The sequence below is a fragment of the Crocodylus porosus genome, unplaced genomic scaffold, assembly GCF_001723895.1.
Source record: "Crocodylus porosus isolate Cpor-Errol unplaced genomic scaffold, CroPor_comp1, whole genome shotgun sequence".
NCBI lineage: Eukaryota > Metazoa > Chordata > Crocodylia > Crocodylidae > Crocodylus > Crocodylus porosus.
Genome location: NW_017728886.1, coordinates 163406736 through 163423584, shown reverse-complemented (window position 1 = coordinate 163423584; position 16849 = coordinate 163406736). Strand labels below are relative to the sequence as shown.

At 41.1% G+C, this 16849-nt stretch overlaps 1 protein-coding gene across 3 annotated transcripts in view; it reads left to right on the top strand.

Annotated features, from left to right (window-relative positions):
• Nucleotides 1–16849, top strand: part of CTDP1 (CTD phosphatase subunit 1) — a 180659-nt gene that overhangs the window by 34148 nt on the left and 129662 nt on the right. For all 3 annotated transcript variants that reach the window (XM_019544697.1, XM_019544687.1, XM_019544705.1), the window contains exons 7-8: nt 1890–2056; nt 6507–7604. In XM_019544697.1, coding sequence (XP_019400242.1) covers nt 1890–2056; nt 6507–7604 — 1265 coding nt within the window. The remainder of the gene's footprint in view (nt 1–1889; nt 2057–6506; nt 7605–16849) is intronic.

The window sequence follows — 16849 nt, the reverse complement described above, 5'->3', positions numbered from 1 at the left end:
CTACCCCTGCATCTAATGATCTGGTGATCTGATCGTAAAAGGCCACCAGGTTGGTCTGACAGGACCTGCCACTGATGAACCCATGTTGGTTGCCTCTAAGCATGCAGTCCCCTGTATGTATAGTTATGATTAGCTACTTAAAAAGCATGATGTTTTTCCCCAGATATGCTGAATGTTCAGCAACTACTTTAGGTCCTTTGCAGATTAGACCACTTAAGCCAGGGGCAGGCAGTTATTTTGGGCAGAGGGCTGCTTACTGAGTTTTGGCAAGCCATCGAGGGCCACATGACAGGCAACCAAGGGCAGATAAATATTAATTTTCTAATTTTTTAGGGGCTCTGTAGGCTGGATGGAATGGCCTGGTGGGCCACATTCAGCCCATGGGCCGGATTTTGCCCACCCCTGACTTAGGCACTTAAATATGAATTTATGAAATGATCTTCCAGCTTTGACATTTTTTATTGGAGCTCATAATAGCTGTATGAGTGCTGCTAGGAAAGTGAGGATTCAGGGTGGCAAATATTCTTTTCTAATAGTAGTTATATTCTTGCATTTTTCAGTACAGTTAATTATTTTGTGTATTGTAAAGAAATACCAACACTTTTTACTTACTTTTAGTATCTTTGGAATTAATTCATGTGAGGGGTGTGCTTGCATGTGTGTATTTGTGTGCACATACATGCGTCTAAGCACATGCAAAAATGCAAAAAGTTCTTTTTCCTCTTTTTCCAAAATCATTTTGTGTTTGGGTAGAGCAGAAGAGATTAAACCATAACAAGATTTTTTAGATTATTTATTTGGTCCTAAGTAAATTTAAGTATGTTAAACCTGGATTGAAACACTCTGCAATAGTCTATTTACTTAAAAGTTGGAGGCTTCCTATGTCTAAGTGCTGAAACTAAAAAGGAAAAGCATTTAACTACTATTTTGTACATTGTCCAACTGCTTTGAATAACTTTAATTGTTTGTAAAACTAAGATGCATAAAAATGACTGCTATACTAACCAGTAAGAACTGTGCTAGATGGTAAATGAATTAACGTTTGAGACTCCTAACATATCTTTTAACAAATCATTTTTATTTAGCCTTCAAGCTGTTGACTCAGGTGAATTCTGAAAATGAAGAAAGGTTCAGAGAGCCAGTCCCACCAAAATAAGATACTTGTAACATAAGAATATCTAAAGTGTTAATAGCAAATTAAATAGCAACATACAGAAAAGATATAAAAAATCAGTACAGATCAGCCATATCAAGCAAATTTTTTAAAATGTGCATTTATTTAAAGGCATAATCTTATGGGTATTTGCATGCAATTTAATCTTAAAATTTCTAAGTTCTTAAGTCTTGAAAAGCCTCTAACAGATGGCCAACTTGTTAGGGAAAGGAACTTCTTACCAAGGCTTCAAAACCTAAGTTGCTAAATAGCATTAACTAGGTACGCTTGCAGATGGACAATTCAGCAAGAACTGTAGTTCATGACCAAAAAGCAAACATTCCAAAGTGGACCTGGTTTTATATTTTATGGCTTGGCTAAAATATCAAGAAAAATACTAAATAAGGTCAAAAATGTTCCTATAGGTGCCATTCTAATCAATATGTATATGCCTGTTCTTATCCCCTCTTTAAGCTTTATCTTGTCTAAGATTAGCTTTGTCTGGCATCAAACCACTCAATGTACTTCAAGGTGACCTTGCAACTTTTACCTTAGTTTTTCAATCCATCTTTCTTGAGTTTTCCAAAAATGGTTCATGCCTTGTGACAGTCTCTCTCCTGGTCATTTCTGTCTCCTATGGTAGCCTATAACGTGGATAGTAGTTAATATTCTGATTAGTTGTTCATGTCATTCAGAAGTGTCTTTGGGTAATGAAAACAAACCACTCTTCTTTTAGGAATCTCTTCCCATGTGGGGATTCCATGGTTTGCATTATTGATGACAGAGAAGATGTTTGGAAGTTTGCACCCAATTTGATAACTGTGAAGAAATATGTATATTTCCAGGGGATTGGAGATATCAATGCACCACCTGGACCAAGAGAAGCTCAAATGAGAAAGAAGGGTAACTGTATTATAAATTGCTTTTCCATCATATGTTTACACTGTGGGGTACAGATTGGGGGAAGGGCTTTTGCCAACAGAATTATTTTGGTCAGAGGTGTGACCCAACATAGCTGTGTCAGCAAAAGTCCCCAAGTGCAGATGTAATTTTCCTGGCAGACTTGTTCTCTTGCTGGTAAAGCTTTACCTTGCTGAAGGAAGCAGCAACAGAGTTGGAATCAGCTGTGCTGGTAAAAGCACAGCTTTGGGGTTGTGTACATCTATATTCGGGGACTAGCGCTTACTAACAAGTCCTCAAAGCACTGATGACAAAGGCACTGAGTTAGTTGGGAAGCAAGCAAATTTTAGGCATACAATCTTGTAAGGAAATTTGTTGTATTTTGTTGTCTATCAAATGTGTCCCTTTTTTGCATTTGAAACAATGTTAGGTTTAGCAGTCTTAAGCAATTTGAAATATGATAGAGAAACAGGGGTGAAAAGCCAGTGCCTGGTAAGTGGCTGAAATGTAACCTACATACATTTATTTATTTACTTGTACTTAATGAGATGTACAGAGAGAGAGAAAGATCCATGTCTCTCAATAGATATAGATAGACATAGATATCTGTGTATCTATATAGTAGCTAGTATAGTTAAACTTAAACAGCATCAGCAGTCTAATTTGTTTAGTCACTCTGTGCACTAATGTGTGAAATCACTATGCTTAACTGGCAGTGTGAATCAACAATCAGTCAAGTTTACATTACTACATTTTGTTCATAAAGGATGGAAATCTCTGCTCATAATTCCTCCCTTAATATTGTTTTTGATGATGCAGAACTAAATAGTCATTTAGATGATAAATCTTTTTCTCTAGTTACAGATAGATTTACAGATTCTTTTTTCTGAAAGGTATTTAAAAACTCATTCTTTTTTCTGCCCTTTGCTTTCTTCATTTAACCTCACTGGCACAATAATAAAGGGATTGATTAGTCCATCTTTATTAGGAGATTTTTTTTTTTCAGTTTTTAAAGTGTTCTAAAGTATAATGAAAAAGTGGCAAGTAAAAAATACAGTTGGAACTTTTAAGTTGTTTTTTGACGAGTTCCAGTATACTTCCATAGCGCAGACTTTCTATATGACCTTGAGATAAATACTTGATTTGTTATTTTTAATGCTATCTCAGAGGGTAGCAATCCCTGGCAATTTTTCTGAGGGTAAGCTAGTACTTGTAACTGGCTACCACTGCAGGTTCCCAATTTCCTGTTGCCACTCTAGTTGTACCTGCTGTATGCAGAGGGCTGCTCTTTCATTCCTGGCCCCCCTTCCCCCCCCCCCAAAATGTGCCACCAAAAAGCATGATGCACAACAATTTGGAGTGGCTAATTAAGTGGCCCTCGTCAGGCCAGAAGTCTCTTGGTCTGCTGTCTGGTACTGTGTAAAGCAGTACAGCCTATTCATTGGTCAGGTTGTCAGTAACTAAACCAGTGCACCCGCCTCGGCTTGCCTGAGTGAGGAGGGTGTGTGAGCATGCAGCAGGACTTAAAACAAGACCTGTCAAAGGGTGGATGAGCTCCCAGTGAGCCTGTGGCCATCCATGCCTAGAGAGGAGGTGGGTGCCACCATGTTACTCTTCCCAAAGAATCGTCGACAGTACAAAACAATTCAACTAACCTAGGTGAGTTGTTACAGCATCTTAAGGTGCCCCAATGGTTGCAGCGGCCTCAGGACTAACTTGACTTGAATTAAGTGGCAGTGGTAAATAGATACTGCAGTGGTTTGAGCCCTTGGACAGAGTAAGCTGAGCTGGGGATCTGGCTGATTATTTGTAAAAAGCAGAATGGATCTGATGGCTGGGAAGGAAGCAGGGAATCAGCACCCTTTTAATAAAATGTGGAATGAATTGACCCCTTTGCAGGCTGTAGATTACCTTCTCAAGAGGAATAATACTAATTTGTCTAACAAGAACTTAAGACTTTGGAGGCAACTGGACAACGTGGTGATGAGATCGGTATAAACTGAATTTTTCAAAAGGGTCTAAAGGTGGCTAGACATCACACTTTTAATAAAAGTTGGCCTCCTGATGTCCCTTAAGAGCTCTTAAAAATCCCAATTATGAATATTGAACTTGCACTTAAATGTTTCATCTAATGTGTGTATATATAGACAATTACTGTTTTTACTTAAATACAAAACAGGGTTTTCCCCCATGAGTGCTGGGGGGAAGAAACCCCTCCTCTTACATTTGTTTACAAGGAAATCTCATTTAGTACATTGTCTGTCATTAAGCTGCTGTCAAAAGCAGCATGTGCTCAGTAACAGAAACCAACTCTAAAGTTGATTTAAATACAGCCAACACAGAGCATGACTTACAAAACATGGCCCATACTGAAGGGAACCTACCTTTTTTAAATATGAACATTTTTCGTATTCCAAGCCAAATCGATTCTAAATCCATGAGTCAGTCAAGAACCATAAGTGGCCCTACAACCAAACAGCCTCCACCTCCACCCCCACCTAGGGCTTCAGATATTTGGCAGGGGAAATACCATGACCACTAAAGGGGTTTTCCTAGTCACTAGGGGTAACCACTTATCTGGCATGGGGTAGTACCTGTGGAGGTAATGTATAGTTAATATTCCACTTGCTACTTGAATGGGAAGATCTTGGCTTTATGCCTACTTCATAGAAATGGGAGACTCCTCCTTAGCTTTCTCTTGCAGCCTTACAGCTGAGAGCAAGCAAAACTTGGGGGCATCCTAACTCTAAGCTTCTGGGTTTGGGCCTGCACATAGGATGCCTGCCAAAACTGAAGGGAACCTTTTTTTTTTTGGTAACATTTTATTAGAAAACAGGCAATATCAAACAGATTTAAAAAGGACCCCATCTGAGGTCTCACAAAGGGAATACAAATACAATTTCAAGAAATTGCATAATACTCACTGAAGGGATTTTTTTTTTGATTTTTTTTTTTTTTTTTAATATTAAAATATACCATTTTATTAGAAAAACAAACACTATCAAACATTCTAAAGAAGGGGAAATAAAACCCACCTGAGGTATCACAAAATTACTACAAATTCGAATTTACAAAATTTACATAATATTCACATAAGAAAATATCACTTTCAAGTAGCTGGAAAACGCCTTCAGAAATATTGCACCTTTGCTTCTCATATAATTACAGGTTCTGACCAATCCCTCACCCACTCTTGGAGACCCTTTTCCACTTTATTGGCAAACTAGGCACTATGAACACGTTGAGGAAATAAAGGATCCCACTTGAAGTAACACAAGATTAATACGAATACAATGTCAAGAAATTACATACTATTCACATAACCAATGTCGCAGACGACTTACTGAAGATTCAATTCAGGGAACATCCTACCCTTGACATACAGCAACAGATTGACCCCTTGATACGTAATAGGCAAATACTGAGAAACTCCCACCAACTCTTGCTGACAACCATGCTGTCCCGTAGACTATCTACTCACTGAAGGGAACCTACCACTAAAGTTAGTATAGCCTACTTGTATAAGATATGTGTGGGTGCCCGTCGTGTGCAGTCCCTCTCAGTGGTGATGCTTTTTAAGTTGTGGTGAGCCACTATACTGAGTATATTTTTACTTCCTCTTCACTCCCACAGCTGAGTTGCACCTTTTTTTCCCCCCCCTTTTCCAATGATGCCTGTTGCTTCACCAGCCTTAAATACCTGGGAAAGTCAGCAAAGGGGTTCCCAAACAGTTCACCCAAAATCTCTCTGTTGCCTCCTCTCTCAGCCTGTTGCATATGATTAGCGTAGCCCTGCCCTCAATGAGATGTTGCTGGGCCAGGCTTCAAATGCTGTTGACTCTGCTGGGGCCAAGCCCATTGGTGGTAAATCATGAACCTTTTGCTTTGGACTAATATTATGCATAGTTCATACCGTATATAAGTAGGTATAAAAGTGCTGCTTAAAGTGTTTATGGAGTACTTGTGCTAAAACTTGCAGCAGTTCTAAGAAACAGTAAAATGCGTTAATGCTGGATGAACTTAGTCTATGTGTACTATATGCAAATTACTGTAGGCGTTTATTCACAGGTTAGTGTTTTCAAATTTGCTCCTCACTTCCATGTACTCAGGGAGAGCAGGGTCTGACAGCAAGGTGGGGAAGGCTGCAGGCGGAAGAAGTTGGGGGCAACTGCTCCCCCCCCGCAAATTTATTTTCCCTGCTGTAGCAGTGGGAAGGGGACAAATTTATGGCAACCCCCCAGTAATTAGATTCTGTACCTAAAAAATTATAATAAATATATACATTTTCCATATATAGAATCTAATTGTTAGGGATCATCCTATGTTTAGGGTCATTTTATATTTGAGTAAATAGAGTAATTTGTAGGTGAGAGAATGATAACTTTTTTTTATTGTTTCATAAAAATCTAATTGGAAGGATAAATGGGAAGCTTTTTATTCTTTTTGTGTTTTAGTAAATCATTCTTCAAAAACACCAGAAGGATCAGATACTACAATGGTAACAGGAAAAGATTCTGAAGAAGCAAAGAATGTTGTTACATGTGTGGAAGAGCAAAGTAATGGTCTCAAGAAATCTGCAAAGGAAACTTGTACTACAAATGGTAGTGACTTTGTAAGCAGTGAATCTATCAACTGTGGGTTGCATTCCAACGATAAAGTTAACGTGCAAGATTCCTTAAGTGATACTACTGATCACAAAGCGGACAGTATAGTGACTGATGATTTGGTGACTGTTAAGGAGCCTCAGATTTCACCAGAACAAGATGTTAGGACAGTTCTGGACAAGCAGCAGATCCAAGAAAAGGCAGCAAATGACTTGGACTTTGAACTTTCCAGTGACAGTGAAAGTGATAGTGGTTTAGATGCTAGGAAGTCATCCAGTACTTCTGCCTCAGATAGTGAAAATGAAGAAAAGAGAAGCTGGAAGAAATCAAAGCAACCTACCCAAGATGAAAGTTTCCTGCAAGAAAGCTGCACTGATGTTAGTGGGAGAAAGGACGGTCAAGTGAACCATTCTGGGGATGCAAAGTGTCCATCTAGCATAAATCCTCATGAAAAGACCAGTGATCTTGTAGTGCAAGAAGAAAGTGAACCGGACAGCCTTTGCGATCTAGGAAATGGGTGTGCAGACAAGAAGGAAGCTGAAACAGAGTCCCAAAACAGTGAACAGTCTGGGATTACCATGGGTGAATCTTTAGACCAGAGTATGGAAGAAGAGGAAGAAGAAGATGATACAGATCAAGATGATCATTTAATATACCTCGAAGAGATACTTGTTCGGGTACACACCGATTATTATACAAAATATGATAAATTCTTGAAAAAAGAGATTGAGGAAGTTCCTGACATCAGGAAAATAGTTCCAGAACTGAAAAGCAAGGTGTTGGCAGATGTAACTATACTATTTAGTGGACTCTATCCTACAAATTTTCCCATAGAAAAAACACGGGAACATTACCATGCTACAGCGCTTGGTGCTAAGATTGTGAAGAACCTGATACTGAGTGCTGAAAATCCCAACAAGGCAACTCACCTTATTGCTGCAAGGGCGGGTATGTAAGTGAAATTGATCTAATAACAATATTTTTCTAGTTAAGCTTTTAGTTGTATGAAATGCTAATTTGAATACTTGACCACTGTTGGTTTCAACGTAGTTGAGGCAGAACTTGACCTAAAGGAGGGGTTACAAAGTGAAAAGAGCTGGGATTAACTTTTCCCACTTTAGAGGTATTTTGCTGTTTTGTGATCAAGAACTCATCACTCTAATATTGTTTGAGGATCTGTCAGACAGCTCAAATGAAGCATGTGGTGGCTCACTATGACTGAAAGAGTTGATGCTGGGGTGGGGGTTACATGCAGTGGGCACTTCCATATACCATATTCATATTCCATAGAATAGATGGAGTTGGGGACCCTGATGTTTGGATGTACGAGAGTTAAAGCTTCCCATGTAGACAGTTCACAAATTGTGAATGCACAGTATTTGATTTGTAGCCCTAAAATTTAGAGCTGTTCTGCTATAGTTGTTGAAAACATCTTGCTCCAAAACTACTGTGATATTAGTTATTCTTTTTCATCGGCTGAGAATTGAACAACGTTTGTCACACCATTTAGAAATGTTATGGTGTCTTGTACGTAAAACTTACTAGATTTAATTTTTAATTTGCTACTTCAGTTTTCCAAAGTCTAATTCATAACCTTTTATTTCAAAGGGACTCTGCTTCCTATGAGTACTGGTCTCTCTCATCTTGCAGCATAGCAATCCTGAATATGATCAGGATCAAATATTTCCATTGCAGTTTTTGGCTTAAGATTGAATTTGTTGCGGGATAAAGAGGGATTTGGTGAGGCAAGAGCTAAGAACTTAACCAGAGGTAAACATTTAAACAAAGGGTGGGGAACACTCTAAGTTAGTATTTGAAGCCAGTATACAATTGTGTAACTATATTGTCTATTTACTGTCTTTTCCTTGTGGATGTGAAAAAGCCAACACACCATTTGTAGGAAGATGCTTCCTTAATTTCTAAGAGGCTGTAGAAAATAATGAAAGAAAACTTAAGTATTGATTTCTGAGTGTTTTGTGTTTTTTGGTTTTTAAAAAAAAAAAAAAACAAACCCAAACTTTTATGTGCTACTCCTTTTACCTTGCTATTCTAAAAGGCTGAAGGCTTTAGTAAATAATGTGTTGTTCCAATATTGTTTGATGGATTTTTGTGTGTGCGCACACACGTGTGTGTTGGTGGTAAGGGAAAGTGTCCAGTGGAATTGGCTGTTTTCTAGTTTAAGCTTTCTCATTGATGTGCATCTGTACAGAACTTGTGCTTCAACTTCCAACCAGGCTCTTGTTCACTCTGCTGCTACTTGACAAGTTTTTTTGTCATAAGAGCTGTCTGAAGACTTGAAGACATTCATTAGCATGCAATTCAGAAGGCTATTGTGAACTATCAGAGCTAGAAAATTAATCGGTTTAACTTGAAAGCTTTATTTTTTTGGAACCTGATGCTTTCTATCCCAACATCCACCAGGAGAGAACTTCCTGTTCCGGTGGCTGTGACACTACATTTGCTCTGAGTACCTGGTTTGAGTTAAACTGTTACGGGTATTTGTTTTGTTGGTTGGTTCAATTCTTTAGATTCGCACCCTTTTACTTACGAAATGTGTGACCACAAGAGTAAATGTGTACTATTAATAATGAATATAGTACTTGAGCTTGTGTGTGTGCATGATTTTTCTGCACACCTCTGGTGACTTTGCAAATTATGAGTATCCAATATCTGTCTATGCACTTGAGCTCTTTTTTTAAATACATTTGTATTAACTTGTTCGTCCAGTTACAAGAAGTGTACTTTTTGTTTTCGAATTGGCTTCCTGCCTTTAGCAGTACTTTATTTTATAATACCCATTCTTAGTTGTATGGCATCTACTTTTATGTCCTGACCCTGATGCATGAATGTGCTTCCTAAACAACTCTTTAAATCTTTCTTTTAATACCCATTTATGCTTTGCCTGTTGTCATCCATCCAGTGATATACAGTTGTATCTGAGTTGAGGGAGGGGAGATCTGTACAGCAGACTTCACAGATCAAACACTTGTTTTGCTTGAAACAGTGGTGATGTGTAGGGGGTGCATTTGCACCCCCTGTCAGGCCACACTCCCCACTCAGGCAGTGGGCAGGCGGGAGCGCCGCCGGTGCACCCTCATGAATGCCGGCTGGAGAGTGGGAATGCTGCAACCACTTCCAAGAGTGCTGGCCATGGGGAACCCTGCCTCCTACCCCAGGTCTCTAACTGGTCGTTGACTAAGGCAGCACCAGTCGCCCATGGCATGGAAGTTGTGCAATAACTAATGTACCTACAAAATTTTAATAATCACCTTTTTATCCCTTCTCTTGTGTCTTTTTTTTGTTGTTTGTTTCTTAGTTGCACCACATTTCAAACTGGATTGTAAATTCCTGGACAAGAGCAGTGTGTTTGGGCAGTACTTTTTCTAGGATTGCCCTGATGGGCTCTACTGCAATGCAAATGATAGCTCTTATTTATGATGTTTCCTTGTGTACAAAACCAGCATCACATACTAGAGAGCCAGAAAAATATCTTTAAATTCTTTGTAAACTTGGTAGTGGTTTTAAAAAAATATGTATACATACAGTGGACCTCAGTACTCCTTGACTTGCTTGAATAGGTAATGTCTGGACATATTCAGTGTTCCGTTGGACAATTACCCTCCTTTATATAATTATAATTTTTTTGATTTAGTAAATGCGGTGTTGTTAAACGATAGCTGAAGAGTAAAGTGTTTAATGCACTTAAAGTGTTTTCAGTGTATAATCTTGTTATGAGCATATGGTACTTTGGGGGGGAAAAAATACAAGTGGAACTCAATTTCTAAGACTGTTGTATCACAAATGTCTTCGCTGCCTGTGTCCTTCAGTGAGTCATCTACTGCTATCAGTTGTTAATATAAATAATAGATTTAACTTTAGGTTTTAATTATACTAATGTGCTCTTGCATCAGTTGAATAACACGTATTATCACACTGAAAATTAATTCACAGCACTGTATTGGAACAATTTTATGATTGCAGATTAATTCATCTTTCTTTCTCTTATTTTTGCGAAGGCTTTGTGTCTTCCCCAGAATACGCATAAATTTTCACTGATGCTCTTGAGGCTTAATACTAGGAATTGTATTCCAATTGTAAGTAGCTAGCTTTATTGGAAGTCACAAGTCAAATACCAGTACCAAGCTGTCATGTCTTTATCAGTATTTGGAAGTTGACATTTTTCTTTTTATTAATGTAACTGTCTTATGAATCCTGTAAATCAGAAAAGAGAACTTTCCCTCCATGGAACTTTGCATGTTTAGATGAGGTCATCTTTTTTACTTGCTTAAGCAGGAACAGTTTGTTTTTCATAACAGTGTAACAAATGCCTGTAACCATGTCAGATGGAAAGGCTGTTTTCTGTAATGTAAGGACAGTCGTGCCATCTTCCTTGTACATACAATGGTGGACACTTAAAAGTTACACAGTATTCATGAGACTGGAAATTGCTACTTTTTTCCCCCTGTAGAAGGCAAGGATTTTTGTGGGTGATATCTTGGACCATCATGACTTCAACCTCACTCCAACACTAGCATTTTTTCCTTCCATCTGTAGACAAGGGTAGTTATTGTTATGTCATCTTGGGCTTATGAGTAGAAATTCTGAGCCAAGGTTTCTGAATTCAGAATTCTGAGTTCTGGTGCAAAGTTGTTTTGTGTGAATGGCCCTTGCAGTACAGTTGGAAGCCTGTTGCACCCCTGGGACCGCTGATGACCCCCAGCGTAGCCAGAAGTAAGCGGGGGGGCCTGTGGTGGGAGGGAGTTAACCCAGCTGCAGACTCCTCAGTCTGGAGAAGCACAGGCTCAGGGGTGACTCGGTGGCAGCCTATAAATACATAAGGGTTGTGCATCAGGATCTGGGGAAACATCTGTTCACCAGAGCACCCCAGGGGGTGACAAGGTCCAATGGTCACAAACTCCTGCAAGACCATTTTAGACTGGACATAAAGAAAAGCTTCTTTGCTGTCCAAGACCTGAAACAAACTCCCCCTAGAGGTGGTGCAAGCACCTATTCTGGACACTTTCAAGAAATATATTTGGATGTTTATCTTGCTGGGATCCTTTGACCCTAGCTGACTTCCTGCCCTTGGACAGGTGGCTAGACCCAGTGATCTTATGAGGTCCCTTCCAGCTTTAATGTCTATGAAATGAAATTGATACAGTCTGTGTGCTTATGCAGCTGTCTGCATGCCTTTTTGTACTCATTCCGTTGTGCCTGCTGCTAAGTTTCCTGTGTGAATTCTCCAGGTGTATCTCTCTGTAGGTTACAGGTCAAGTTATAGCTCTAGATTTTCTGTAGATTATCTTTCCAAATGTATGGCAGATGTCATCTTGCACCTAGCCATAGTGAACAGCAGTAACAAAAGGAACTGGCTCAGAAGGTGCTGAAATATGGTTTAAACTTTGTTGTTTAACTAATTAAACATTTAGCCAGAGAAGCAGATGCAGGTTCAGAGTATCAGTTGGAATTTTGTCTATTATATTGATATTTGAAGCAATGTTAAAACATTTTTCACCCTCTTGGTAAACCTTTTGGGGCTGCCTGTGACTAACACACAACACAGTAAGTTAGGACAGGTTGGTGGTGTTGCAATATACAGGTTTCCCTCGCCAACCACTAGGGTTATGTTTCTGAAAGTTCCTGTGCTTGGCAAAACCGTGATGCGTAGCCACAGAAAGCTGTGTTTACTTTAGAACTGTATATCGTGGTAGCCAAAACGGTATATAGAATATTAGTCATGGATACTCAAAACTGTGGTTGGCAAGAGAAACCTGTAATTGTAGAAAAGGGCTCTGGTGTGCTGCTTAGGAAAAGTGTTGCTGTTATCCCCAGTAATAACAGCAGACTGTCAATGAGAATTTTTCAAAAGACTTGAATATGTTCTTCTACACATACAGTGAGCTGTTGCAGCCAACTGACCCGAGAATCATCTGGGTACTATGATGGATCACAAACTTGTGCAAGTCAGCAGTGCAGTGCAGTTCCAAAACAATGCATGCAATTTTGGACTGCTTTAACAAAATATTGCATGCAAGACATGCCAGATGATAGTACCACTACTCAGCACTGGTTTAGGCCACAGCTGGACTAGTTTGTGTTGAGCTGGTGTCTGCATTTTAAGAAGGGTGTAGAGAAACAAAGATGACAAGCATTTGGAAGTCAATTCATCTGAAGAAAGCTTAAGAGAACTAAGTATGTTTTAGCTGGAGAAAAGAGATTAAGGAGACCGTATGGGAGGGCTTTCAAATATTTTAAAGGCTTCTATAAAGAAGCAGAAGAGAACTGTTCTTTTGTCATGGGCCTGGACGTGAAGCAAGGGATTGAAACTGCAGAAAAGCAAATTTAGATTAATCTGAGGCAAAACTTCAGTAAGTTTTATAAAGTGTGGTGCTTAAAGGAGATTGTGAAATATCTTTCACTGGAGGTTTTCCAGGCTCCTAACAATTTGGGTGCACATTGGTACAACCACAACAATCATCAAATACTTTTTATCAGTATCTTTGAAAAAGAGGAATATCCATATGCAAAAAGAGAGAAAATATCCATATACAACATTGATAGCAAGCCAAAAGCTGTTGCAGGGTAGGAGCATGTTGTCACGGGGCAGTTCTTCAGTCAGGAACTCCAGAACACATGGATTCCAACCAAGGTTCTGCTTCTGAAGGGCTAGGTCATTTATCTGGGCAAAAGAGGCAAGATAAGCGTGGGCTGTGGTAATGGAGAAACAAAAATGTTTCTCTTTTAACTTTTGAGTAAAACTCATTGTCCTGGCTGCTTGCTTTCTCTTCTTCCTACTTGGAAGAGAATCTTTTCCATCTGGCCTCAGTTTTTGGTTCTCCTCAAAGAATGGCTCCTGTGTTTCTCTCAAATATTGGGGAAAGTGAACCTGGTAATTTAAAAAAGAATGTTTTTGCCATTGCTTTGTTGATGGGTTTCCCACTAATAATTCTGATAGTTCTAACTACTTTTTCTTCTTCTACAATTTGGAAAGATGATGGACAGCTTCACAAGGGCTGGTAGTTTTCTGTCCACAACCTCTCTGTGGGAAGAAAAGCTTTTCATTAATTCACTCTCTAAAAGCTCTTTAAAACGAAAGCTTTTATCTTCTATAGCAAGCTTGTCCAACATGCGGTCCATGGGCCGCCATGCAGCCTGCCAAGCCATTTTACCTGGCGTGAGAGGCTGGCTCTGCGCTCCATGGCGGCAGTGGCAGGGCAGCAGCAAGGCAAGGCGGGCAGTGCCGGCCTGCAGGCCCCAGCTGGCAGTGAGGGGAGGGGAGCTGCTTACCCTCGCGGGGCCAGGCTCATCAGTGAGCCGGGTCCTGCTGCTGCTGGGGACAGCGTGTGCAGCTTGTTCCCTGGCTCTGCTCCTTGCCCCGGCGCGTGGCCAGGGGAGCTGAAGCATGGCCTGCACCCTGCCCGCATGCGTGGTGGACAGAGACGCATGGTGGACACGTGGTGGGCAGAGGTTAGTTCCTGCACAGAGCTGGGGGCGCTAGGCCGGGCCGGGGTTGTAGGGCACGTGGTTGCCGGTGCCCGTGCCCTGCGCTGCCTAGGTGGCCCCATACGGAAGGCCAAGCAGCTGCCATTGGCACTGCCAGCCCACGCCTGCCTCCTCAACCGCCTGCCTGCTTCAAACCTGCCCTGCCCTGCCCTGTCTTGCCCTGCCCTGCCCCATAGCAAGGCGGCACCTGCTCCCCCAGCCAGTCTCCCGCTGGGCGCTGCAGCTCTCCGGGCCTGACCATCCATGCGCGAGGCCCTGAGGGGGCCACTTCTCATGTGCTGCTGGGGACGGGAGGAGGCCAGCCGGGTCTGCACCGGCCAGCAGAAGTCGTGGTGGAGCCGTGTGCCGTTTGGGACGTGACAAGTGTGCACTAGTTAGTCCCGAGCAGCACACAGCTGCGCCGCCGCTTCTGCTGGCCGGTGCAGACCTGGCTGGCCTCCTCCTGTCCCTAGCAGTACGCAGCTGAAACCAGCTTCTCATGTGCTGCTGTGGAGGAGCCCAGCCGGGTCTGCACCAGCCAGCAGAAGCAGCGGTGGAGCTATGTGCCGCTTGGGACGGGACAAGCCTGCAACTGGTTAGTCCTGAGCATTACACGGCTCCGCCGCTGCTTCTGCTGGCTGGTGCAGACCTGGCCGGCCTCCTTCCATCCCCAGGAGCACATGGGAAGCTGGCTTCAGCTGCATGCTGCTTTTCCTGGCTGGTGCTGACCTGGTTCTGCCCAGGCGGGTCCTGCAGCACCATGTCAACCTGGCACTGGCAGGCCAGGCAGGCCCCAGGTTAACCCTGGCCTGACCCCACGGCTTCTCTAGCACCAGGTCAACCCAGTTGTAGCCAAATGGCTCCTACAGCACCATGTCAACCCGGGCATGCATGCCATGTCAACCAGCACCATGTCAACCCCTGCAACTTCATTGGTGTCAAAGGTCATGGGACATCACTTCCTCATGTGGTACCACTTCCTGTGACGTATTTGAATATGGCCCACTGGATGATAAAAAGTTTGTGATCTGGCACCACATTCAAAAAGGTTGGACACCCCTGTTCTACAGATTGAAACTTCTCAACCCGTCAAGGGAAGCTTCCTACTTACCGGGGTGGGGAAGAAAGTGGCTTTTATGAGTCTGTCCCAACACTTTACTATTATACTTTTTAAGAATGTCTGTCTGGCCAGTACTCCAGGATACCCATCAGCAAGAATTGGTATTCTCAGAGGACATTGCTAATTAAAGTAGACTTAATTATATCTTCATTGGGTCAGGCAGCAACATTTAACAGAGGAAATTGGCAAGAAAAAATCAGGTGCAAGAGGCTTGGAAGGGGCTGTAGGACTGATCTCAAAGTTTTCCAGCTGCACTTTAAAGCTCAAAATCCTTAGGGACAAGTTTATGGAAATAATTGCCTCATGTCTCTTCTGTGGAGTTAGCTGGAATGATATTCTTATTGATGGGATCTTAGGAGTTGGAAATACTTCCTTAGGCTATCTGACTGTGTTTAAAGAAGAAAAAGAAAACCATGCAGTAAGTGTATGCGTTATTTTGCATACTGTTTCTTTCTATGCCTGACCAGCAAGCAGAACAGTGAACTATGTACAGACGTACCTCACAAGTGTTTATTGATATAATACTCTCTCAATAAAAATTTTCATTAACCAGTGAAGTGAGGTGCCAAAAAATCATGCTGTTCTGACTAAGCCTGGAATCTTTTGGATGAGTGCGCTAAGGGAAGGATCTAGGTGTAGCTATGCCCGAGACAGTTGCATTCACTATTCAAGTGAGGAAGAATTTTAGGATACTTTTTCAAGACTCAGATGAAACATCCTTTCCATAAGATATTGTAGAAAACTTAAGGTATCCTTAGATCTTACCCTGTGCAACTCATATACATATACATATATGTTGATGTCTAAAATCGTTGTTTTTTCTTAAGGAAAAAAAGGGGGCTTTCCTTTTGTGTAATAGGGAAAACATCTGTAGTTACATGGACTGGAGTATTACAGAAACTTGTCTTCATGATTCAGAATATAATTTGTTAATTCTATGAGGAAAGGACCAAACCTAGCCCTTGTAATTTTTCTCAATTAGTATAAATCTGTAGTGTATATATGTTTGGGGTGATAGATATACTTAGCATCAGCTATAGGTGTTACTACTGGACTGGGTGGCTGTTTGATAATGCCATTGTTTTTACTACTTTTAATAAATGTGAAGTACAAACTGTAGTTTGTTTTTAAAAAAAACAAACTTGCCTGTAGCATTTTAGTGGAGTAGAAATAAAACAGGAAGGTTTAAATCTGGTTAGGCCCCAGTGTTTTTCTCCCTTCCCTTCCCCCTCTCCCCCTCCCACCCCAAACAAAGAAACAAAATGCCACCACTTTTATGAATAAGGATTTTAATTTCTGTTTCATCCTGATTTTGTGTTTTGTTTTGTTTTTTGTTTGTTTTTTTTTTGTAGCTTTCTAAAGTCCATACACTTTTCTTAAAGTATGTGACAAACATATGACCTACTCACAAAATGACTGTCACTAATAGGATATATATAATCCCACAGCTCCTCTAGCCCACAGACCACTATCCCATGCTCCTTATTCACGTGGACACCAATGACACGGCTCGGAGCACCCCCAGCCAGGTCATGAGGCGCTACAGGGATTTGGGAGCGGGGCTTAGGGGTCTGGGAGCTCAGGTGGTGTT